Source organism: Harmonia axyridis, chromosome 3, assembly GCF_914767665.1.
Source record: "Harmonia axyridis chromosome 3, icHarAxyr1.1, whole genome shotgun sequence".
In the NCBI taxonomy this organism is placed as follows: domain Eukaryota; kingdom Metazoa; phylum Arthropoda; class Insecta; order Coleoptera; family Coccinellidae; genus Harmonia; species Harmonia axyridis.
In genome coordinates, this window is record NC_059503.1 from 27,811,730 (window position 1) to 27,837,721 (window position 25,992).

The following is a 25,992-nucleotide window of genomic DNA, read 5'->3' on the forward strand; positions in this document are numbered from 1 at the left end:
GACAGCTAATACCAACTAAAATGTCGAAATTTTACTAATCTCAACACTTTTTGAATAGCATTTTAGGAAAATGACTCTACCATTGTTAATTATTTTCAATTCTAAATGATTTTTTCAATATTTCATCCAAATATCTCATCAGGAATCTTACTGAAAGCAATAAATACGGTTGAAAACTTTAGGAATATGCGTTTATGTTGGTAGACATAGCTGTCAAAGTCAGCCGAAAGCGGTATTACTTCTCCACAACTGAACAACAAAAGAACGGTAAACGTTAGTCTGCCTCCTAAAAAAAATCTTCTAAAATCCGAGCCATCATATAATATTTCGTTATACTAAGTGCAGAAAACAGCAATTATTTTCTCAAGGACAATGGCTGAAGCAGATAAATTGAATATAGATAGTATTATAGCCCGTCTTTTAGAAGGTAAAATTCATGAAGGTCAAATTCTGTTGACAAATCTAATGGCGTCGCATACGCCTTTATTTGTCAAAATATATTCATTTAATTTTTGTTCATTTCAGTACGTGGAGCGAGACCTGGTAAAAACGTACAACTCACTGAAACCGAAATTAAAGGATTATGTCTGAAATCCAGGGAAATATTCTTATCTCAACCGATATTATTGGAGTTGGAAGCCCCTTTGAAAATATGCGGTAAGTTAGCTCTTATATCGATGGCGACTTGATTATCATCATCATCATTCTTAATTACTTTTGTTTAAATCTAACTTGCCATCTTGCCAATGATCTGTTATCTTGCAGGAGATATCCATGGTCAATACTATGACCTGCTTCGTTTGTTTGAATATGGAGGCTTTCCACCAGAGTCCAATTATTTATTTTTGGGAGATTATGTTGATCGTGGAAAGCAATCTCTAGAAACTATCTGCCTGTTGCTTGCATATAAAATTAAATATCCTGAGAACTTCTTCTTATTACGTGGTAACCATGAATGCGCCTCAATTAACAGAATCTATGGATTTTATGATGAGTGTAAGAGAAGGTTAGTTGCTGAAATTTAAATCTTTCATATGAATTAAATGCTCATTTATCTTTTTCAACAGGTACAACATTAAACTCTGGAAAACATTCACTGATTGTTTCAACTGTCTTCCAGTAGCTGCTATTGTAGATGAAAAAATCTTTTGCTGTCATGGAGGTACATATAATATTCAACCAGATTTTCATATTTATTTCTCAATTCATTATTTTAGGCCTGAGTCCCGACTTACAGTCAATGGAGCAAATTCGGAGAATAATGAGACCCACAGATGTTCCTGACCAGGGCCTACTCTGTGATTTGCTGTGGTCAGATCCAGATAAGGATCAAAATGGCTGGGGTGAGAACGACAGAGGTGTTAGTTTCACCTTTGGAGCAGAGGTTAGTGTTCAATTTTTGTATTTTTACAGTTGTAACATAACTGTAGTTCAATAATGTTTAAAATATATGACAAAATCAGTCATTTTAGTATTCTCATAAATCTTGAAAATTGATTTATTCAAGTTTTTGAAATTGCTCTAAACTCCGAGATTTTTATTTTTCACAAGATTTGTTTATGATAAAAAAATTCATCAGTTGATGTGCAGATATTGTTGAGGCAATGAATGTGTTAAAAGATAAAAAAGGACAATATAATGATTAATTCAGATTTCTATTAATTTATTGCAAAATATGTTGTGCCACAACTTTCTAAAGTGAATGACATCTTCAAGCATTTATACGTAATGGTCTTGAATTATGTATGAATTTGCAATAGCATGTCAAATAATACTAGTTTTGAATATAGATAATTGTTAAGCTCATCAACTGAAAGGTGAATATATTTTTTGGAGGGTAGAAAAATGTTATGTCCATATTTTTTCTAATACAATAATTTCCTCTCAATTTTCAAAATTGGCCTGGGATTTTTCTTTTTATACATTTCTAATTTGATTTCAAGAATAAAAGTATAAGCGAAATTGAATTTACATGGTGGGCGAAATTAGTGATACCTGAACTTCAACTATTCAACCCGAAGAAATAGTTGAAAATGAATTCCACATTGTGATTTTCTTGATTTTTCTGAGGAACTGATATTGTTATTAACTGCATTCCTCATCTTTTTTTGTTTTTTATTTATAGAACAAAATTGAAATTTGGGATATTTCAACATTGGTCATTATACATATACGTTCCTGCTTATTCTACTATTTTGAAATGAAGATATAATACAGACACTTATTGATACCAATGCAATGGCGTACTCTGATTAATTCCATGTGGTTTCCTTGCTGAGCTAAAACATGAAATTTTTTTTTTTACTTATAGAACAATTAGTTTATAATGACTTAGCAAATGTAATAATTTTTTTTTTCTGGTTCAAAAACATATAATATATCCCCCTCAGATTCATACAGGTATCATGTAAAATATAGTTTGTATGTGAAATTTGAATATTAAGTAGGTTGAATCACAGATTAATATATCTCTATGCGTATAAGTTCTTTAAGATATTAAACTGTGAAATAGTAATTAAACCATACATAAAGATATACATATTATTCTGTGATTCAGCTACTTAACATTCAATAATTCAAATTCCATATACTAACTCTACATAATTATAGAAAATATAACTTCATTTTATAGTTCAGAAAAAATCATAGTATGTCACTGGATTGCTATTGAAAAAGTGTTTGTATATTCGAAAATGAACAAAGATAGAGGAATGCAGTTGATGGCATTGCATGTTTTTCAAAAAAAGATAATCGCAATGTCCAATTCTTTTTTCCTTCATTTAGGGTTAAAAAGTTGTAGTTCAGATATCACCAATTTTGCCCACATAGATCAAATTTTGTTGATGATTAAAACTTGTATTAGATATCTAATGTGACTAATACTTTTTCAGGTTGTGAGCAAATTTCTACACAAGCATGACTTTGATCTCATTTGTCGAGCGCATCAAGTTGTGGAAGATGGTTATGAATTTTTCGCTAAAAGGCAGTTGGTAACACTTTTCAGCGCACCTAATTATTGCGGTGAGTACAATGTACTATTTATTTAACTTGAGGACTATTTTTAAAATAGCAGTTGAAATAATACCGATTTGATTGAAGTCTTCTAATCTAGAATAATTGAACATTTGAAATAACAGATTTCAGATTATATTCTCAATTAGAAAATTTCGATTTGACATCAATCAGCAGACTATCCAAACCAGTACGCTGTTACACAGAATGAGCAAATGCTCGGACAACAATTATAAAAAGTTAATTCAATTGTCTCAATTGAGATTGAAAAAGGTAAAAATATGAAATTGAAATAGAAAAAATAACATTATCATTTATTCAAACAATTGAAAATACTTTTTCAATTAATTTGATTACGTCACCAATTACTTTTTATGATTGCAATGTCTTCCATTCTGAGTTTCAGCTTACATAATTGGGCAATTTTCATCGATTAATGTTAATTTTTGCAATAAAACTGATACTTGATATTTCTAAAACAGTCCAAGGTAGGTTACATAATAAAAAATTATAAAATACTAAAATTGAAAAAACAATATAACCAAAAAAATAGTAAGGTAAAAATTCCAAGCAAAATAAGAATAACTTGGGTAATAACTGAAAAATTTACTGAATACTGTATAAAACAGGATTTTCCTTTTAACTTCACAATTATTTGGAGAAATGGGGAATTTGAAATTTTTGGTAGTACTTTAAGCTTAACAAAATTCTTTTTCGAAATACATTCGTACAGGAAATTAACACACTGTTCGAATAATCCTTAATTTTTTTGGAATCTCTGACATTTTCCAATAGAATATTAATGATTAGTATTTGAAATCAACTACTATTGCGACCTTGGAGACCACAGAAATGTATATATGTAAATGTGGGCTCAATTAGCTCATGAATGAAAAAGTGCTCAGAAACTCCTGCCAAGACTTTCCTCATGTTTTTCGATATTTGCTTGAATTATTTTTGATTCTGAAGAATCTGTGAACAAGAAATTTTGCACAAAGCTTGTAATTGTTATTATATTCATACATGCAAAATTTCAACTTAGTTGGATCTTCTGTCACTGAAATATTGGGTATTTGTTTTCCACTATTATTCTCGAATTTTTAGCTTGAAAATCCCATCGTATATCTACATCCAAAATCTACAATGCGTCAGTTTTGCAGTTTGTTGGTCAAGTAAATATTGGATAATTATTTTTTGATATTCTGCTTAAAATTCTTTATGGTAGGGATGATACTATCCGCAAGAAATTTCGAACAAAGTTTTAAATAGTTTCATATATACACACTTAACTTCTCGGATTTGTAAACACGGAAATATTGGGTATTACTTATCTAACATTCCTTTGAATTTCTATGGTTTCGATGGTGTGATTAGCTTGCAATTGTTATATAATATCAAAATTCAACTCCGCCGCTTTTATGATCGCGAAAATATTTGGTAATTTTTAAAAATATTATTCTTGATTTTTTTTAGCATTTACGAACTTAACCTCGGCATTTGAAATTCGAAACCCTCAAAATATACCATGAGGGAAAGTCACCTTAGGTCTTTTTGTTTGGGAGTTATCGTATTGACAATTTTAGGGAAGATTTGTCATCATCATTTGTCATTTTTCATCTTATTCAAAACCTATCCATTTATTTTTTATTTTAAATAGAATGTCTTCCTCTGTCAACTTCAATAAAGACATATTATTATTATTATAGCTTTGTACTGCGAATTAGTATAGAATTGATGCATACATAAAAATACAGGGTATTCCGTTTGATAATATTTTTCTTAATAGAATTCTTGGTTTAATTTTGTTAACCACTTTCTACCTCAGATTTTCAATAGAAAATTAATTTTGAAGTGAAAGATTTCAAGATTATTAGTATTATTCTTTTAGATATTTCACTAGCAACACTATGCATAGGCCATCCACACCCTGCTCATCAAGCTTTATTTTGGACACTTCCATTTGATACTGGTTTGAATCGCTGCAAGATAATACTTAGTTATGAATTCCTACTCCGGTATATCATGAGGTCCTGCAAAACTTGCAGAAATATGTTGTTTTTAAAATCGGAAAGAGAATTCAAAAGGTGAAGATTTTTTTTTTTCTCAGGAGAATTTGACAATGCTGGAGCAATGATGTCAGTGGATGATACGCTGATGTGCAGTTTTCAGATCTTAAAGCCTGCAGACAAGAGGAAATTCCAGTACAACACAAACTCTGGCCGACCTACAACGCCACCTCGTGGTGCGACTAACAAAAACAAAAAGAAGTGAATTCTGTCTATTTATGAACTAGGTATAAGTAATGTAAAAAGTTTTATTCAAAGTTTTAAATACTAATATTGCATAAACACCCAGACATGTTTGTCACACAGGAAAATTTCCTTGCATGTTCTTGAACTTTTTTAGTTGATTCTGAAGAGAATATGTTTGTATCATCCAGTGATAATTTTGAAACTTTAATCTAGGCTTATCATTCCAAAGAAAGTTCTCTTGAAGAAGAGAATTGACAAAATTGGTTTGGTCTTGTTACCAAAAAAAAAAAATCAGAAACTCTGTTATTATTTTAATATAAATTTGTAATATTAGTATTTAAGGTCTAAAAACAAACACAGACAGTAAATGAATTAAAAATTTGAATGCGCTGTTATATTGTTTTGTGCAAGTTTAAATTTTTTTTCTAGATGACAAAAATATGATAGTATTCAAATTTTGTGCCATTTTATTGATTTTCAGATGGTTGACCCCAATCGAAAAGTTGCTTTTTTTTTTTTTCAAGAGTTGTTACAATTCGTTTGGAATAGACTACAGTTCCTTTAGATTAGATTCCACGTCTGTATGTTAGTACCATCGTGTTCACAATGAATAAAATGGCAGATCCTGTCTACATCCTATTAAGGCGAGTTTACATTTCCCGTTGAAATTAATTGTTTGTAATATTGTTTTTTCTCAGAGGTATATTCTGATTTTTTTGGTTGATAGAATTGAAGGGCCTGAGAATGTGGCGGGTTTTGTTTTCATTTTTCCCATTTCATCTGTTTGTCATTTTCCTTGAAGAAAATCAATATTGGTGTTTATTCACATTTTACAAGAATTTTTTGTATATATGCGTTCATAATATGATTATTTCGCATTGGTCAAATAAATTTTATCATTTCATCCATTTATCCTTGTTTTATTTATAAAAATATTCTATTCCATAAGATACAGATGAAATCAAATTACTAATTAAAACTAAACCACAAATGCACTAAAAAAAAAATTTAATTTCTACTACCTAAGGAATTAGAACTGGATATTGAAAGTTGTTGCGATGGCAGAATCAAATACTTCTATTAATCGAGAACAATATTTTCTCAAGAATCAAATGATCACTTGAAAGTCAAAAACACGTTCTGATTGTGTTATTTCAAATCTTTATCCATACTAAATGGTTCTCCAGTGAGATGGGAACCCTGTGTTCGGCTAATCATGAGCTGAGATGTCAAAATGGGAATTTCATTTTTTATTACTTCGGGAATGTTTAATTATGGAGTTAGAAAAATCTATCATTACTTTTCTTCGAATTATAGTTTCATAATACACATATATATGTTTATTTGAATATAAAATAAACATCTATCTATAATAAAAACCCAACAAAAGAAACATTGAAATCGTATATTTTTTACATACAACCATAAAAATATTTGGTACAGCATTACAACAATATATCTCCAATTTACCACAAAAAACGTTTGTACTGGTAATGAAATTATTTCACCATCAAGCTTAAGAAGGAAAGCTTTTCCACATAAAAGATCACTTTTCTTAGATCACAATGAGTACAATAAAGTCACATATACAAGTGCATGGCGATAAAAAGTGCATTAAAGAAGATCCATTTTGCACAATTAATAGCTCTAATATACATTCAGAAGACTTTTACTGTATACATTTAAAAGAGCTTCAAAAATTATATACTCTTGTTACAATATATTGTAAATAATTCACTTTCACTCAATTGGATAAAAAGAAAAGATTTGGAATTAAATTCAATACTACAGTTGAAATGTTATCTCAAAAACCAAGATTATAAAAAATTTAATAAATTATTTGAGGTTTTTATTTCTTTACATTTTATCGCAATACTTTTTATAGATTGATAAATATACCCTGAGTTATTATTTCTTCAATATTTTCATCATATCTTTATTTTGTTTAGCTATATTCATATCAGCAATTTCTGTCTTATCCACTATTGTACTTATGAGATCATTTTGAGAATCTAATTCAAGAGATAAATCTGTAGCTAAGCCTTTAAGTCTAGTTATATTTATGCACATTTCTTGAAGATTGGCATCTAGCTTGGCCTCAAAATCTTTTCCACTTGATTGGTTACGGTTTGTTTCATATTGCGTCTGTCTAAGACGCGTACTAGGATGATTTTCATAACGGTCATAATTTTGAACTTCTTCCTTTATCGAGTTATTAGAAGATGATGGCTAGAAAGACAAAATTTGAAAGAAACTGCTACATAAATAAGATTCTGAGACAGAAATATTATAGATTATTTACCTTAATATTACTTGAAGTACTTGATATAGAAGGACTACTGTCATTTCTACCAGACACATAGTTTTTCAAACTGCTGAAAACAGATCTGATACCGTTGATATGTTTCTGAGAAAATCTCAAGGTGGCATTGATCTCATCGAGTTGTTTATCTGTTTTCTCTAATTTTTCCCTTTGTCTCATTAGTTCTTCAGCAGTGGCTATTCCAATTTGTTCAGAATCCCTCAAAACACTTATACTTCGCTCTGTGCTATTTACTGTTCGTTCCTCTATTTGTTTTCTTCTTTCTTGATAGGCCAGTACTTGGTTGTCAAAGGCAGTGTTGGAAGTTCTTCTAGAGTTTCTTAAAAAGGTTTCATCGTCTACGTCCTCAATTTCGAATGGATTCGTGGATTTTTTATAATTATATCCAGACATCTTTGATTTCTTTATACGAAGAGATCACAGATAGTTCTACCAATTTACTATTACTTAATTTTGAGCAATAATGATCAGATAATAACGAAGAAAACAAAATAGGATACCATGCCAAGAGTAACCACTCACTGACATTCCTCTATTATGACAATTATTATTATTTTAATTATCCTTCAGTTGTCAAATGAATAATGATCTTCATTTGAAAAGATCAACACAAATTTTGTATTGTTAAAACTGAAACGCTAGATTATGCTATTCATTATTAGTATTTATTGCGAGTTACCATTAAAGATTAGTCAATTTACTGTATGATAAGGAGGACGAATAGTTTTCTTTGTTTGATTGCATCATATTGTTCTGTGCTAGAATGAAAGATTCCTTTATTCTTCAATTATTTGAAGGTTGACAATATGCTAAATGTTTATTTTTATGATATTAAAACTATATTAGTTAATTTTGAAAAATTTTGCAAGCGATACTTCCCAATGTTCCATCAAAATGAGTGACTTATCTGAAAATTTCAAAAACTTGGAAGTTAGAGCTGAATTATTTAAAGATGTTAAATTTTATGTTAGCGGCGAAGTAACCGAAGAGGTGAGAAAAGTCCCCTTCATGATTTTCAATACCCACTATCATTTAATTCCATTATTCTATTCAGGTTATCGCCTTATTGAATAAGGGTGGCGCTGATCAGTCTAAATATTTCTCTGACTTTGTTACACATTTGATTTGTGGTGAAAATCCTGAAGAAACAGATATTATAGACGCTACTGATGTGTATGAAGTTCCTGCAGTAACACCTAAATGGATATTGATTAGTTCTCAACTGAACAAACTTGTGAGCACCAAACCGTTTCTGTATAATCGACCACAAATTTTTGCATCAAATATCTTCTGCTTGTCCAAAGTAAAAGATGATTTGGAGTCATTGTGGGCTCTTATAACATATCATGGAGGAAAAGTCCAGCTTAATTTGGACCATAATTGTAACTATCTTGTAACTGTGGACACAAATACAAATAAATATGAAAAAGCAATCAGTTTAGGATCTGAAAAAATTTGCATTGTTACTCCTGATTGGATATTAGAATGTATAAAAAGTAACGCCCTCATTCAATGCGACTTATTTCATCCTCGTTTGTTAGATTGGCCTAAGCCACCTCAAATTGTACATCATGAAAGTACAACTGCAATTACTGGTTTTGAAGAATCAGAATCTTCAGATAAGGATTGTAATGACGAAGTTGCTAGTTCTACTCAGGCTCTACTGGAAAAATTAAAACAGAGAATGCCTTGGAATCAACCAGAACAAATTCAGATTTCACAACAACAATCACAAAAAGCTGATCAAGCTCTTCATACACAGAATCCACCCAAAATGAAAGAAATTGTTCCTCCAAATGTAGTGGCACCTAGTTTTCAACAGAAGCAAGGCGAACAAACTCAGTTGCAACAGGGTCAAATGCTGAGTCATCAGCAAATCTTACAAAAATTACAGATGTCACAGAATCAGAGTGCCAAATCAACCATGTCAAATATCCCTCAGCAAATGACTCCTGAACAGCAGCAAATGGTGCAGAATGCTCTGCAACAAGCGCAGCAGAATATACATTCACAGAGAATGAACCAACAAAATTTGTTGAATGCACAACAACAACAGAGTACAATACAGTCATCACAAATTGGTTTTGCTCAACAAAATCTTCAATCCCAACAGAGTTCCCAAGCAAATATACAACAACAGGCACCCATTCAGTCACAGTCACCACTACAACAAAGTCCTGTAGCCCAGCAAGGTCCAAGGGCTGTCCTTCATCACTTACCACAAGGACAACAGATACAGTTTCAACAAAACACTAATATCAACCGTAATATCAACAGACCTTCATTGCAACAGTTGAGGGGACAGCTAGGCACAACCCAACTCCAACAACAACTCCTTCAACAACAGCAACAAAGATTAAATCAACAGCAGCAACAGCAACAAAATGTTTTGCAGAGAACACAGTTAACACTGCAGCAACAACAGTTGTTACAATTACAGTTGCAGCAGGGACAAATAAGCCAAGCAAGGCAGTTGTTACAACAAAATCAACAGCAGATGGGCCTCAATCAGAACCAAACAATTCAATCCACTTCTATCAATCAGAACCAACAAATATTGAGCGGTAATCAGATGATCAATACTCAACATTTAACTCCAAGTCAATTATCTCAACTTCAGAATCGAGCTCAGCAGTTGAATCAGCAAAAACTTGCTCAAAACCATCAGATAAGTCAATTACTTGCGCAACGACAAGCACAACTGAGTCAAAGGTTGGGCCAGCAGTTATCTTCTGAACAAATACTCCAAAATCAACAAATTGGACAACCACTGAATCAAAACCAACAGATTCAGCTCAATCAGAACCGCATGGTCAACCAAAATCAACAGCATTTGCAACAGCTCAAATTGGTACAACAAAATTCAACATCTATTGGACAGAATCAACAATTAGGACAAAATCTCATGGATCATAATCAAATAGGCCAAGTAGATCAGCAACTGGGTCCCATACAACAGCAGCAGAACCAAATGAGCCAGGTCCAAATAGGTACTAGTCAGCAAGTTAATCAAGGTATGTTGCAAAATCAGCAGATTAATCAAGGTATTGTTCAGAACCAACAGATCAATCAATCATTGGGGCAAAATCAAAACCAAAGAAATCAAAGTATAGGCCAAAATCAACAATTGAATCAAGGCTTAGTTCAGAATCAACAGCAACTCAATCAGGGTCTGAACCAACAGCAACAGGTTAATCAAGCAATGAACCAAGGCCACCAATTGATCCAAGGCAATTTGAACCAAAATCAACAGTTGCTGCAATCTTTAGGCCAAAATCAGCAACTCAGTCAGAATCAATTGAACGAAGCACTAGGTCAACCACAACAGATGACTCAAACACAGAGGTTGTTGCAAAGTCAGCAGCTGAATCCACAGATTACACAGACTCTGAACCAAACTGAACAGAATCAGCAAGTTGTGCAGAATCAGCAGCAATTAACAGAATCCCCCAGGCAGCAAATAAACCTTGGTCTGAATCACATTTTGAATCAGCAGATAAACCAAGGCAACATTCCCCAGAGACTAAACCAGAACCAGCTGATAAATCAGCAGTTGAACCAACTGAACCAGCAATTGGGTCAGAACCAGATCGGCCATCAGCAGGTAGCTCAAAATCCCATAGCTCAGGGTACAAATCAACAGTTTGGTAACATCATACAACAACAACAGCAGTTACAAAATCAACAGCAGTTACAAAATCAGCAACAGCAATTGCAATCTCAACAGCAGCCCATTTTGGGAGGGAATCCTTTGACTCAGGTTAGACAGGTGGTCGGCAGTAATCAGCAGATCATTCAGCAGCAGTTTAATCAGAACCAGCAGCAGCAGCAGTTCGGACAGGTTCAACAGCAAGACGGAAACGGGCAAGCCTCTGTTCAGGTGCAGCAGCAGCAACAGAATCAATTCTCACAACAGCAGAGTATCCAGCAAGCTCAAGCAGCTCGTCCCCATCTACAACAGCAACTATGGGCCCAGCAGCAAACTCCAGGACAGCCTCAGATTCCTAGACAACCTCTGAATGTTCAACAGGGGCAGAGAGTCCAGTGGCCTCCTGGTAGCCAACAAGGACAGGGCGTTCAACCCAGACAGTTCATACATCTGGACGCTCAAACCCACAACCAACTGCAGAAAATGCCGCCGGAACAGCAAGCATTGTTCATTGCTAGGTTGCAACAAAAACAGAGGCAGCTGATGTTGAAGCAGGCCCAGCAAAGGGGCTCTGGCCATATTTTGATTAGGGGCAAGTATTTTCTAAAATAAAATTTAATCATTTATCTTTGATTTTCATAATTTGTAGAGAAATATTGTACAAAAAACTACATTGCACATTAAATGAAATGGATAATTTATTGCAATCCATGTCCTTTCTTAACGACAAATAACAGGATTCTATGAGTTTGTCATAATTAATATGGGACTTTTTCTGTCTGTAACTTTATGAGACTTTTCCCTTCAATTATTTCTCAAACTATTCTAATCAGAAAATTTACGTTTTTTTTTTTCAATAACAAAAGTGTATCTGACCCCTTAGACCTAATTTCATCTACGCACCTGAAGAATGTTTTTTTTTTTTTTTTTCAAACCATGTGTGATTTTTTACTGCCATAGACGTGGTTATTCTTCATTCTTTCCTTTTTCAGTTTTGACTTGGGATAGTGAACATCCTCAAGTCAATTCTTTTTTTCATTATCAAATTTTTTTTTGAGCTCTTACGAAATGGCCAAGATCCCTGGTTTCGAATACTCATTTTCTGTTGAAAAGTGTAAGTGAAGGATCATTCATCATGCAGGTTTCAGTCGAAATGCTCCTAAATGATGACAAGAAAATTTTATTTCTTCTTTTATGTGTATAGAGCTTGTTTTACATATGGGATTATGGAAAAATTATACAGATTGATTATGAAATTTATATTCAACTTAAAATTTCCAAATTCTCATTCGTGGATCTAACCAACACTATTGTAAAAATGAGGTCAGGGCTCTTATGTGTTACATCACGATATCATGGTGGAAAAAGCATATTAAGTATCAAGAGCTTTAAGAAATTTTAAGGTTTGTGATGCTTATAGTGTACTTCAATAACCTTATTATTTTTTCTATGATTTGAATAGATCAGATTGCATCTCATTATTGTTTATATATTTAAGCTTCATCAGTTAGTAAAATAAAAAAATTGGTGAATACCAATTCTGTTAATACATGAATCATAACCATAAGCAATCATTTAAACTATATGTTCATATTTAATGTGTCTAGTCTAGATAGTATTGTTGATAAATATATGGGAATTCTCTCATTTTTGGTTCTCAACTTTCGGTAAATGAAGTAATTAATTTTGGCGTCGGTAGCACTAAGTGAACAAGACCTAGCGGCTTGGCAACCAAGTATTCTAGAAAGTTTTGATTTTTTTTCATTTTGGAGAAAATTAAGTAATAAGTATGCACTAGACAGTGTTTCTTTGTTAATGAATGGCGTTCGATTTCATTGGTAAATAAACTTTTCTTTCATAGAAATACTGATACTACCCTGCAAAGTATTACACTTAATGAAATTAATATATCTCAGGTCCCGTTCCAGCGGGTCTAAACCCCCAACAACAAATGGCCTGGCTCCAACAACAGGCTAATAAACAGGGTGTAGTGTTACCCACTAACCTACAACAGCAGACAGTCAGTTCGACTACTATGAACCAACAGCAGGCAAGTGGTTCGTCACCTAGTGCGGGACCTTCTGGATTGAACCAGACGCCAGGCCTGAGTCCGATCCAACAGACCACCTCCCAGGTGCAGGAGCAAAACCAACTCAAGCTGAAGGTAAGGTCAAAAAATTGACGAATTTAATTCCTCTACTTTTCAATTATATTCTTGAGGTAGAGCAATACAAAAAATTGTTAATTTCAAACAATAAATATGTAGATAAATCTGAGTATTAGCAGAGGAAATGTGAACGGGGCATCATATATTTCAATGTATGATACAAGAGCACAGATAATAACCTCAGCAAAAACTCGGCCAACCTGTATATATAGCAATTGGTTTGTGTATTTGTTTACAAAATAAGCTGACATATTTATATTGAAGATCTTCTTCATCCAAATAAAATATTTTCTTCGTTTCTTTTCACCGAAAGTTGGCGACGCATATATTATAATTAAATCTGAAAACAAAAAAGAAAAGAACCAGAAATGAGTAAAATGTTTTAGTTTCCATTATATACCATATTAAATGATGACAATTCAAATCACCGCAATAAATTGAAGGATGAGAGAGAATCATTTAGAAATTTATATGTCACAGTATTAACAGTTTCATATATATTAATGACGAAAGTATTACAAAATTTTAAATCAATAAAAAATACTCTTCCACAGAGATGTTCTTCGGTTATATTTTCCTCAATATTCAAGGGAATAATACTAAATTTGCTCCAAGATCGGGAGGGTTTCTTCAACCAGGACTGATTCTCCAAGCTATGATTTAAAAAATCCTCAGGTGCACCAGGATCGCTACAGGTCACTAATATTGGGGAATCATCTCTTATAGATTTAAACTAATTATTTTCTATTAAAAAACCATTATAAAATATAAAATAAAATGACTTCTTGACAAATGAAATTTTTTTTAGCAACTGAGGCTCCAGCAGCTTCAGCGAGAACAGCTTCAAAAGGCAGCAGCGACACCAAACCTGCAACAGGCTCAACAACCTACCATGGTCAGGCCCATGGCTCAAGCACCCATAGCAGAGCCTCCAGTTCCTATACAGGACCCATCTGTTGGACAAAGTCAAGTGCTGGTTAATCCTAAAACAAAAACTGCTTTAGCAAATATGTTAAGCATTAGACTGCAGAGTGGAGGCAACGCGGTGGGGGCCGCACAAGACACCTTACCTGAACCATCAGCTGCAGGCACTTTAAGGTTGGTTGATCCTTCAATTTTCTTACAGAAACACTTTTTTTATACTAGATTTATTTTAGCAGTCCGAAGATGTAAAAAAAAGTTTTTTAGCAAATTTTAAAGTTTAAGTTTAAAATAGAAATAGAGAAAGCTTACACATCTCTCGAAATGAAACAGGGTCGAAAATATTTGATCTTCATTCAATATTCAAAAAACTCATTCAGTGAATATGGTTCTATATTCAGTAATAGTTGAAAAATTCGCTTCTTGAAACTGTTCAGGGTCGTCCTTGCTTGGGGGTGATAGTTTATTGAAAAATTTTGTACAGAAGTACTCAGCGTTCTTGTTTTATATTTAGAAATGGTTTTCCTCTCAAAGTATTTTCTATTTCTCTAGATAAATGAAATGAAAATGTCAAATTTTAATTACAATGCAAATCCAAATGTGGTATTTTTGCAAAATGATGTATCTCACTACTTATTGATTTTCGTTGGACATTTGTTGCTTTTAAACATCGTTCTAGAATAGTCTTTCCGGTTGACTTGAAGGACTTTTGTAGGCGAAGACTGAAAAGTAAAAATTATGCTATTGCCCCTTTCCCGAAGTTAGCACGAGGTCGAAAATTCAGCATTAGAATCCCAGAGGACATAAAAAATTTCAATAACTTCAAAATATTTTCAATCTCAAACTACCTACTGCTTAGACTTAATAAAGGAATTCATGATAATAAAAAGTAGTGATTAACACTATTTTTCAGACTTATGACGGCACAACATAACGCTTCTTTGAATGCTAACAATAGGCCGCTAGATCTACTAGCCATGCAACAACAACGGAGATCCTTGAGTAGCGAAATTAGGCCATCGGCGCCTCCGTCTATAGCAGGCCCTTCTCAAGAACAGCAACAGGTGCAGTCTTCGCCTAAGGCCACTTCTTCTTCAGTTCCAATGCAACACAGACCTGGACCTTTCTATGGCCACAATCCCAATCTGAAGCGTGAGTTGAACTTTTCTACATTCTAGTTTGTCCATTTTTTAGGAATATTTAACCTTGGGTCAAAAATACCGCAACTTTTACGCTATGGTTTATTATCCCCCTCTCCTAACGCAAAATATGTTAGAAACGTGAAGAAAACGTGATAACTTTAATGAATACCTAGGGCAGGATTCGAACCTGAGGTGATCTATTTCGAAATTCGAATCAAAATTGATTATATGAATTAAGTTTTCGAGAAGTTCTTCAAATTTCGTTTCCTTGATTTTTTCTCTTCAAAATTTATGTATCTCTTTATTAAGCTGGGAGGATCAATTCAATAAAGCAATCGATTTATATACCAAATTTCATCCAAATGGTTTTTTGGATATACACATTCCAAAATGTAAACTGTGAAAATTTCAGGGGACGGTTATAAAATTTTCAGTGTATGAAGTTCAACATGTAGAACTTCGAGCACTTGCGTATTCCTTTTTCATCGAAATGACATACTTATTCTGATTACCAGTAAAAAACAATTTGAAATGATATTGTGGAATCTTTTTATATTCAATTTTTTTTTTTTCATTCAGTACCGGAAGATAAATTCTTGTTGGGTTGCGTCTTTGTGGTTGTGGAAGTGGAAAATACCCTAAAAAAGATAATGCCAAATTTCAAACAAAAAGTGGAAAGCCATGGGGGTAAGTCTGATGAAACCTTATTATTTTATATTTATTAAGGTACTTAATTGTGATCCTTTAATAGTGAATATTAATTAGATTATTAATAATTCTGTTAGTTCCTCCTCAAAAAACTTCCAATGAAAAGAGGATGTCAAAAGCAAATAGCATTAATATTAACCTTTTTTTCCTCAAACGATTCCAAACGCTTATTATTGGAAGTAATAAACCAAAAAATAGTGAAAAAAAATTATTACAGACATTGTGACGAAATGATAGCCATTTTAGAGAACAATTACTCAAAAGAAAATTATCAATTTTCTCCCCTTATCATCACATACACAGGTATATTTCAAATATTGAACTACTTCAGACGTTACTATTTAGTAGTTGATCATAATTAAAACAATTTTGATGATTTCTATATTTTTACTACCAACAAAATTGGATATTGACAAATAAAGGATTGTATTGTGTAATTGCGGAATTTGGAATTCAAAAATTGACGAGTGCATACACCATGTTTTTAGACATCTTAATCATTGGCTATAGGGGTCAAACATCTCTTACATGAAAAAACTTTCGACTATCCTATTTTGGATTATTTTCAGGGATGGAAAGCATTATTAATTATTTTACTAGGAGATTATTAACAATGTAAAGTGCAACATATTTTTGTTACTACAAAACTATGTAATCCTTTTGTATGTCAATCAATTACTTGAAAATTATACTTGAAAGAGTTAGACTTCATAATCGGAGCAATATCAGTATTTAACGCATGTTTCATCCATAAACCTAGCTAAGGGTTGGAAGCTTGAAAAGCAGCGGATTTCATATAAATCAAGAGCCCTTTGACTTCTGCTTCGACAAACAAATACAAGGTTATCGATCTAACGCAACATAACCTTGTTTTATTTTCTTAAAATTCATTAATTTCTCAGGTGAAGTGGAACAACAGTATTGCGCGAGGGTAACGCACATATTATGCTCAACACAACGCCATGGTATTGTAATGCAAGCACTCAGGGATTGCAAAAGGTGTGTTACTCTTTACTGGCTTGAGGATGTGATTAAAAGGAGACAGTTGCTGCCTCCCTGGATAGCACTTCATATACCCAAAATCTACATTGACACGTACCCTTGTACTAAGTATTTGATATCCACTTCAGGATTTGAGGGCCAGATCAATGGAAGGGTCCATCAAATGGTTTTAAACATTGGCGCAAAGGTAGCTTGAATCTAGTCCAGAATAACTTGTTTTATTGTTTGACTTTGGCTAGTATATGAGTGGCACAAAAGGACATTTCTAGTTTTATTATGATTAATTGAGTGGATGCTGCAACTATAGTTCATACAGAATCTGTTGAAATAAGAATGGTATTAGTTTAAATATAAACTCTTAATCTCATTTATTTCATGTTGCAGTACACTGAATACTTGTCCAAACACAATACCTTACTGGTGGCAAAACATCTAAAGGGTAATAAAATTAAGAAGGCCAAGCAATGGGGTATACCGATTGTGAACGTTCAGTGGCTCACTGATATACTGCTTGGCAACTTTTCCGCTATGCAGCAGACCGAGAATGTTGTGTATCAGCAATATAGTGATCCCCCCAACTTTGGCTTTGACCCCAAACTGTGTCCTAACATCATGCGTAAGTATTTGGAGTCCCAATTAATGTATGTAATTGATTTCATAAGGAACTGATGTTTTTCTTTTATCTCAGATGGTTGGAAAATGCCCATCAATATATCTCAGGAAGCCTATGAAAAGGTGAAGAAGACAACACCCAGGGAATCTGTACTTGAAAAGAGATCAAGAATGCTGGAGGAGGAAGAAAATTCCACAGATGACAATGAAGATTCAGACGATGACGATTATGTTGAAATATCTTCAGATGGAGACGACGAAAGCGATGATTTCGACTGTGAGGATGATGCTATGGTGGCCAAAGAGAGCCCCATCCCAAATCCGGAGTATCACATCATGTTTTCCAATTTTTTGTCTCCGCTCGGGCATGCTGTCAAGATCGTAAAGTAAGATTAATTATTATTTAAATTTGCCATTTGGTAACTTCTTCCAAGGGAACTGACTCGATTTATTGAAAATACAGATTAGGGTCTGTATATCTCGGTGAAGTTGTTTCTGTAGTTATAACCAAATTGAATTTTGGTTATCTTAATTAATCAAAGGAACACTCATATAATCGAACTGCATTTAGAAATCAATTGCAAAACATTGGTTGAAATTCAAACGCCTCTATTCTCTCCTTCATGGTCACATGACCGGTGGCTCAAACTCTCTCTCTTAATTTTTCTCTCTTCAATGTTGAGATCAATAATGTATATCATTAAAATAATTTGTTTCGAATTTTTTTGGTTATAATTTAAGTTCCGGCTATGCTTATTGAATATTCAATTTAGATGTAATTTTTAAATTACAGTTACGTATCAAAATGCAGCTTTTTATTGAAAATATTCTCTCAAGTTCTTTAGAGAATGGTACAATTGCAACAACTGCCAATTGTTTAGATCTGCAGTATCGAGAATAGCCAAACTTCGGAACAAAGACGCCACCTGAAGAAGAAAAAGAAGATTGAAAATATTAAGAATTCATTGTTTAAAAAAATTTAATTGCTTTGTTTTTTCAAAAAAAATTATATAATACGCTTCACAGAAATTCATATGAACAATTCAAACAGGTATAATTACAATCTGGTATTAATATATTGCATTTATATTTTCATGAAGCATACAGGGTGTTCCTAAATTGGAGGTACAAAGGTAAATGAAAGATTCCTTGGATAATTTTAAGGAAAAAAGTACTACAAACATGCCTTATTTTCGACATACAGGATGTTTCTTGTAGTCTTACTTTTTCTGATTGTTATACCAGTTTATCAAATCTTCATTAATCGCCGTTAAAGATTGGATGAATAAGTAACAAAACTTATTATTAATTTATTGATCTCAGTTTACCAATTGGATCTTATAATAATTCAGATTTTCCTGAAGATTATTGAATAATTGTTTGAAATTTTTTTCTTGAAATCGGTAGCAAGGAAATGACAATGAAGAAAAGAAGAAATTATTATGCGAGTACATATATGTATATTTTCAATGAGTCTGCTGTATAAACGAAATGTTGCATTCTAGTCAATCAACTTTTCCTTTGTTGATGAAGTAATGTGTTAAAAGTCTGTTGCACAGGATACTCGGTATAATATAAGACTTGATTTTTCAGTGGAGAAGTATAAAGTGTATCTTCATAATTGTAGTCATCTCTTATTCTGACATAAATGGATAGAGTACAATAGATTTTACGATATTTTCTGCAAAACTGGTGTCAATATTTAACGGCCTATGTGAAATTCTCAATTTATTGCGCATTATGCCAAAAGTACAGTGCATCCCATTTTGGGTGAGACTGCCAGGTTTCTCGCTTGTTATTTAAGATAGAGCCTTGCGGTTTTCACGTTCCTGTCCTACTTTTTCGTGAAACTCAAGTTGGTCTAATCAGATTTTGCATAACTGTTTCCGTTCAAGAGATACAGGGTGATTTTGGAAATTGATACTTTTCGGACCCCTCCTTTATCTCCGAAGTTATTAGAAATAATGCGGAGGTAAAAACTACGTCTGAATCAGAATTTTGCGTAGAATCCAGTGGCGTACTCAATTTTTTTTTCGGGGTATGGTTTTGAAGATTCAACACAAACCTATATTTTTTTCAATGGAACACCCTATATATCATTACCTCGTTGAATAAGTTATTTTTTTCCCTTCAAAATGATATATGATACTATATAGGTAGGATGGTCAGAAATGTTAAAAAAACAATACAACATCAAATAATGATGATTTTTTGTTAATGAGCAATGGATTTTCCATATGAAAAAAGGATTAATTGGATACTTTTCATTTGTGATTTTTATTTATAGTAGAGTAAGCAAACAAATATAATACACTCATCACTAATATGAAAAAAAAAACGTAGGTACCTACCTAATAGCAACAAATGAATAATAAAAAAATTCATAAACATTGCATAATATCTTACAGATTAAATTGTTCAAATTGCTGTCCATTTTCCCTAATACATATAATATACTACAGTAAAAGACATAACAGTCTCGAAGAACTTCGTGCATCAAGAGAAGCAGTTTTCCAGGATTTACAAAACCGCCTTTTTATAATATTAAATGCACTCAGGCGTATTGAAAAGTTTTGTCAATTATGTATTAGAGGAAAATGGACAGTAATTTGAACAGTTTAAGCTGTAAGATATCATGCAATGTTTATGAATTTTTGTATTATTTATTTGTTGCTATTAGGTAGGTACCTACGTTTTGTTTTTCATGTTAGTGATGAGTGTATTATCTTTATTTGCTTACTCTACTATTTATAAAAATCACAAATTAAAATTATCCAATTGAACCTTTTTTTTATATGAGAAATCCATTGCTCATTAACAAAAAATCATCATTATTTGATGTTTTAGTGTTTTTTTAACATTTCTGACCATTCTACCTATATAGTATCATACATTATTCTGAAGGGAAAAAAATAACGAATTCAAAGAAGTAATGATATATAGGGTGTTCCATTAAAAAAAATATAGGTTTGTGTTGAATCTTCAAAACCATACCCCGAAAAAAAAAATTGAGTACGCCACTGGATTCTACGCAGAATTCTGATTCAGACGTAGTTTTCACCTCAGCATTATTTCTAATAACTTCGGAGATAAAGGAGGGGTCCGAAAAGTATCAATTTCCAAAATCGCCCTGTATCTCTTGAACGGAAACAGTTATGCTAAATCTGATAAGACCAACTTGAGTTTCACGAAAAAGTAGGACAGGAACGTGAAAACCGCAAGGCTTTATCTTAAATAACAAGCGAGAAACCTGGCAGTCTCACCCAAAATGGGATGCACTGTACATTCGACATACCGGCGTCCTAAGGTCAAACGGTGATTGATTGTTTTTTCAACAAAAGTTAGGTTACGTTAGATACACTCAACGCTTTGCAAGCGCGCATCATGTGAACACTATGCTAAAATTCAGCGTTGAGCGCTTGTCATGTGAACCTGCTCTTACTCAAATTATAAAATAACTTTTTGTTATTTCGACAAATAATGCAGAATATCTGAATCTTTAAAATACAATTAAAAATCTTCTTTTCTAGATCTCTTAACGGTACCATTACCAACGACTCCCGCGCCTGTACTCATTTGGTGCTGGAACGCTTAGAGCGCTCCGCCAAGCTCCTGCTTTGCATACCGCGCCAGATACCGATTGTTCCACTCAAATGGTTGACGGACTCCAAAGCTGCTGGAAAGTTCCTGGACCCCTCAAAGTACCCCTTCGAGGACGTGGCAGACTTCAACCAAACATACGGCTGCGACATCAACGCTCTCTTGGAAAGACGAGATCGCGATCGGCTGTTCCAGGGAAAGAGCTTCTGGGTAACTCCGCACGTCTTCCCCAACGAGCGAATGGTGCGCAAAGTGATCGAGAACTGCGGTGGAACGGTGGAAGACGTGAGAAGAACGGCAGCGCAGATCGAGGCCACTAACCAGACAGCGCCACACACATATTTCATAGTGACTGTAGAATCGGATGTCCATTTGACCGGTGATCTCCTGCGTAACAAGAAGGAGAAGATCAAGTACATTTGTAATACGGAGTTGATATTTCATGCCGTTATGTCCCAAGAGATAGAGATTGAACCTTGGTCGATAAATGTGGTGGATTAAGGTGCCCTTCTTGCAGAAGTCAGTTTTTGATGGTGTGCGCTGGAGAAGTTCAGGCCCGGGGGTTGATGGAACACCATCTTCTGTTTTATGGCAAAAAATGTTCGTTTTTACAGAGCTCTTAAAAAAGTCTGTTAAGATTTTTCTTTATTATATATTTTTTAACTAATGTGTTCTTTTAATCTAAGATTATTTACTCCATTAAATCCCTAATAACTTTAAATATCAAGATTTTTCAGATATGTGATGAGGAAAGCATGAAATTCAATAATTGTAATTATGTACAAAACTTAAATTCTCTATCTTTATGAAAGCAAGGATCTGCTGTGAGCCTCCTAAAAGCATTTTAAACTCATTAATATTGTGAAACAGAAGTAGTCAATTCATCTATACATACAATCTACTTATTTTTATTCAATAGATTCATACTTGATTAATGAAAAAAAAATTGATTCAACATATTCTATTGATAATATTCATTAATGAAGTATCAATTGACATATCCAAAACAGCTCCGTACGGATTTTTGAGAGTTTGAACTGTCAAGTTGGTTTAAATTTCTTCGAATAAGTTTTGAGTAGAAAAGTTTAGTACGATATTACTCGTGTGTGTTTGATAAACTGTGTTTGAAAAACAAAGACGTATTTTCAGATATTAGAACAAATCTAGAGAGATTAGAGGGTCGGGTCGTTGAGAGAAATCCTAAATTATTCTAGTGTTGTTATCGAAAATCCTAAGTTTTCATCTAATACTGGGGTTATCCTTTGTGGTGAGTTTAATTTTTTTTACTGAATAAACAAGATGAATAATAATAGCCCGGGATCCAGTGGATCCCGGTCTTCATTATACCTAACACCTAAAGCAAATAAAACAATTGAAAATTTGCATAAAAATACATTGTCTTGGGCAGATTTAGCTGAATTGGGATTAGAATTATCACAATTGAGAGAACAGGCTAAAGTAAATAAAGATTTTGAAATGTTAAATCAAATAGAATCACTATCGCAGAATATTGAAACTGTAAAAAACAACATAAAAATTAATGAAAATAAACAAAAAACTGTTTATGAATATAGATTAACGGATTTAGGTCCATATGTTGTGTACATTGAGGGTACAAATGGTAGCATTGGTTATGTTCATCCTTTAAAACTTGGAAAACATCTTTATGAAAATAATAACCTTAACCTTGATATTAGAAATATAAAAAGGAAAGGGAAAAATAGGGTAGGAATTGAATTTGCTAGTGCTGGACATGCCAATTTATTTGTCAAACATATCAAATTCGAGAATTGTAATGTTTATATCCCACCTATTAACATTATCAGTATGGGAGTTATTTCAGACATCGATGTTAGTATTACGGAGGAAGAAATTAAAGAGGGTGCAGAATCAAAATATGAAATATTGAACGTAAGAAGGTTAAAAAGGAGATCGATAGTTGAAAATAAAGTAGAATACATAGATTCAAAATCATGTGTAGTAACATTCAGAAATAGAAATATACCGAATAACATAGCATTATATCATAATATATTAGAGGTAACACAATATGTAAGCCCAGTTGTTCAATGCTATAACTGTCTATTATATGGACATACTTCAAAATTATGTAAAGGTAAAAAGAAATGTAATAAATGTGGAAATGAACATGAGACTAATACCTGCGACAGTGAGAATTTTACATGTTATCATTGCAAAGGTCCGCATGCAGCCACATATAAAAAATGTACTGAATATGATAGACAAAAACAAATTAAAAATATGATGGCGGTGTATAAATATACTTATTTTGAGGCAAACCTAATTTCTAAGAAAAAAAATATTAATAGCGGTGATATCAAAAACGATTTAACTAACTTCCCACAAATTAATAAAATAGAAACATTAAAATTAAATGAAAAATTACCCCCTACGGTTTCACAAGTTACATATGCGCAAAAAACAAGTTCAAATGGTAATACTTACATAAAACAAGGGTTGAAAAATCAAAACGATCTTAAACAAAAAAAAATTACAACAGTTAAAATCAAAAATAGACCACAGAAAAGTAAGCCAGGTTATAATAAAAAGGAGATTGAAGATTGTCTTGTCCAATATACCCCAAATTATAAAAAAAATAAATTATCAGATTGGTCACAACCTAAATCAAAAGTAAATGAAGATGATAATAATTCAGTAGATATGGAAGTTTTAGAATGTTATTCGGAATTTTCTCAAAATAGTTCCTCATCAAACTATAATGCAACTCAAGAAAATAATGTAGAATTTGAAGAATACAGTAATGAAATTCATACGCAAGCGTTAATACATAAAAAATCAAATACTTAAGTATCCTCATCAATTTTAAATTTTAAATATTATAACAGTAAATAAAACATCTAATAAATAAATCAAAAACATGAATAGGAAGACTTTGAAAATACTACAGTGGAATATTAGGTCGATTAATACAAATTTTTTGGATCTCACGGGAAAACTTCAGCAGTATAATCCGGAAGTTGTCGCTTTATCAGAGACATTTCTGCGGGAAAGTAAAAAGCTTAAAATCTCAAATTACAATATTCTAAGGAAAGATAGAGATGACGGTAAGGGAGGTATAGCCTTCCTAATTAAGAGTAATATAATGTATGAGGAAATTACAATACATGTGAGTGTATGTTCTCCCAATTTTCAATACCAAGCAGTAAGAATAAATGGTATTGTAATAGTAAATTTATATAATCCACCAAATATCAAGCTAAAAGCAAGTAATCTTAACGAAATAATAAAACAGATCGGAACCAAATATATGCTAATAGGTGATTTCAATGCACAAAGTCCCAGATGGGGATCCCACACTAGAAACTTTAATGGTAAGGTCATTGATGAAATGCTAGATGAAAAAGAATTAATTGTTTTGAATGATGGTACAGTAACCAGGTGTACACCACCCCAAATAGGAAATAGCGCCCCAGATCTAAGTATTGTTTCCTTGAATTTGGCAAATAAATGTTCATGGACGGTATTATTCGATCCAGCGCAAAGTGATCACTACCCCATTTTAATAGAGATAAATGTAGGTAATAAATCGATAGCTACAAATCTTTATTTTACCACAAAAAAATTTAAAACGGAGAAGGCTGATTGGGAAGGGTATAACACTAAGATAGAAAATGAATTAGAATACTCAGATTGTCACAATTTAGATGAATTTAACAAATTATTAATTCACAGTGCAGAAGAAAAATTTCCAACAAAAAAAATATCTTATAATAATAAATATAGAGTTATCTGGTGGGATGAAGAACTATCAAATATGATAGAATTGCGACGGGATATAATTAGAGAATATAGTAACAACCCTACTCAAGAACTATATATTAAAGCAAATAATACAAGAGCTAAAGTAAAATTAATAATGAAAAAAAAAAAGAAAGATTCATTTACAAAGTTCTGTGAAAATATAAATTTTTTACCTCTCACATCTGCATGGAAATCTATTAAAAAATTCAAAAATCATGAATCGAACATCAATGTTAAAAACCTACCTACAGGAGAAATATTAGATCAATTAATGATCAATCTATCCAAACCTATCAACACAAAAATATCACAAATAAGAAAAGAAAACATTTCGGAACAAAATCAATCCAACCCCTTCAGTTTTTTTGAATTAGAATTGGCTCTCAAAAATAGGAAGATCTCAAGCCCGGGTTTAGATGCATTAACATATGATATGTATACTAACTTAAGTAAAAAATTAAAAATAAAATTTTTGAACATAATGAATGAAATATTAAAAAACCCAGTTAACATTAAAGGTCAAAACAAAATTTTAGTATTACCATTCAATAAACCCAATAAGCCGCTGTTAAATATGGATAGTATTCGTCCAATTGCTTTATCATTATGTAGCATCAAAATATTAGAAAGCTTAATAAAAAATAGAATAGAAAATATAATTGAAAAAAGTCTTAATCAAAATAAGTTAATGTTCGGATTCAGAAGAATGAAATCGGTTAACGATAGTTTGGTATATTTGACTTCACGGATTTATACAGGGTTTGCCGAAAAAAAATTCACAGTAGTAGTATTCCTGGACATAAAAGGGGCATATGACAGTG

General features: G+C 32.6%; 3 protein-coding genes across 3 annotated transcripts; 2 read left to right on the top strand and 1 right to left on the bottom strand.

Moving 5' to 3' along the window:
* The first annotated feature begins 211 nt into the window (after positions 1-211).
* LOC123676475 (serine/threonine-protein phosphatase alpha-2 isoform) lies at positions 212-6,174 on the top strand. Its single transcript, XM_045612378.1, has 7 exons — positions 212-427; positions 526-657; positions 766-1,006; positions 1,068-1,162; positions 1,218-1,384; positions 2,892-3,021; positions 5,120-6,174. Exons 1-7 carry the CDS (start codon positions 373-375, stop codon positions 5,281-5,283), a joined length of 984 nt encoding a protein of 327 aa, XP_045468334.1. The 5' UTR covers positions 212-372; the 3' UTR covers positions 5,284-6,174.
* A 480-nt stretch (positions 6,175-6,654) lies between these two features.
* Positions 6,655-8,137, bottom strand: LOC123676476 (synaptosomal-associated protein 29). Its single transcript, XM_045612379.1, has 2 exons — positions 7,567-8,137; positions 6,655-7,493 (listed from the first exon to the last, which is right to left on the bottom strand). The coding sequence occupies exons 1-2, from the start codon at positions 7,978-7,980 to the stop codon at positions 7,173-7,175; spliced, it is 735 nt and encodes a 244-aa protein (XP_045468335.1). The 5' UTR covers positions 7,981-8,137; the 3' UTR covers positions 6,655-7,172.
* Positions 8,138-8,374: 237 nt separating this feature from the next.
* Positions 8,375-22,055, top strand: LOC123676473 (PAX-interacting protein 1-like). Its single transcript, XM_045612376.1, has 10 exons — positions 8,375-8,577; positions 8,642-11,828; positions 13,153-13,400; positions 14,212-14,501; positions 15,238-15,476; positions 16,046-16,153; positions 17,077-17,363; positions 17,561-17,792; positions 17,865-18,174; positions 21,319-22,055. Exons 1-10 carry the CDS (start codon positions 8,482-8,484, stop codon positions 21,887-21,889), a joined length of 5,568 nt encoding a protein of 1,855 aa, XP_045468332.1. The 5' UTR covers positions 8,375-8,481; the 3' UTR covers positions 21,890-22,055.
* Positions 22,056-25,992: the final 3,937 nt, after the last annotated feature.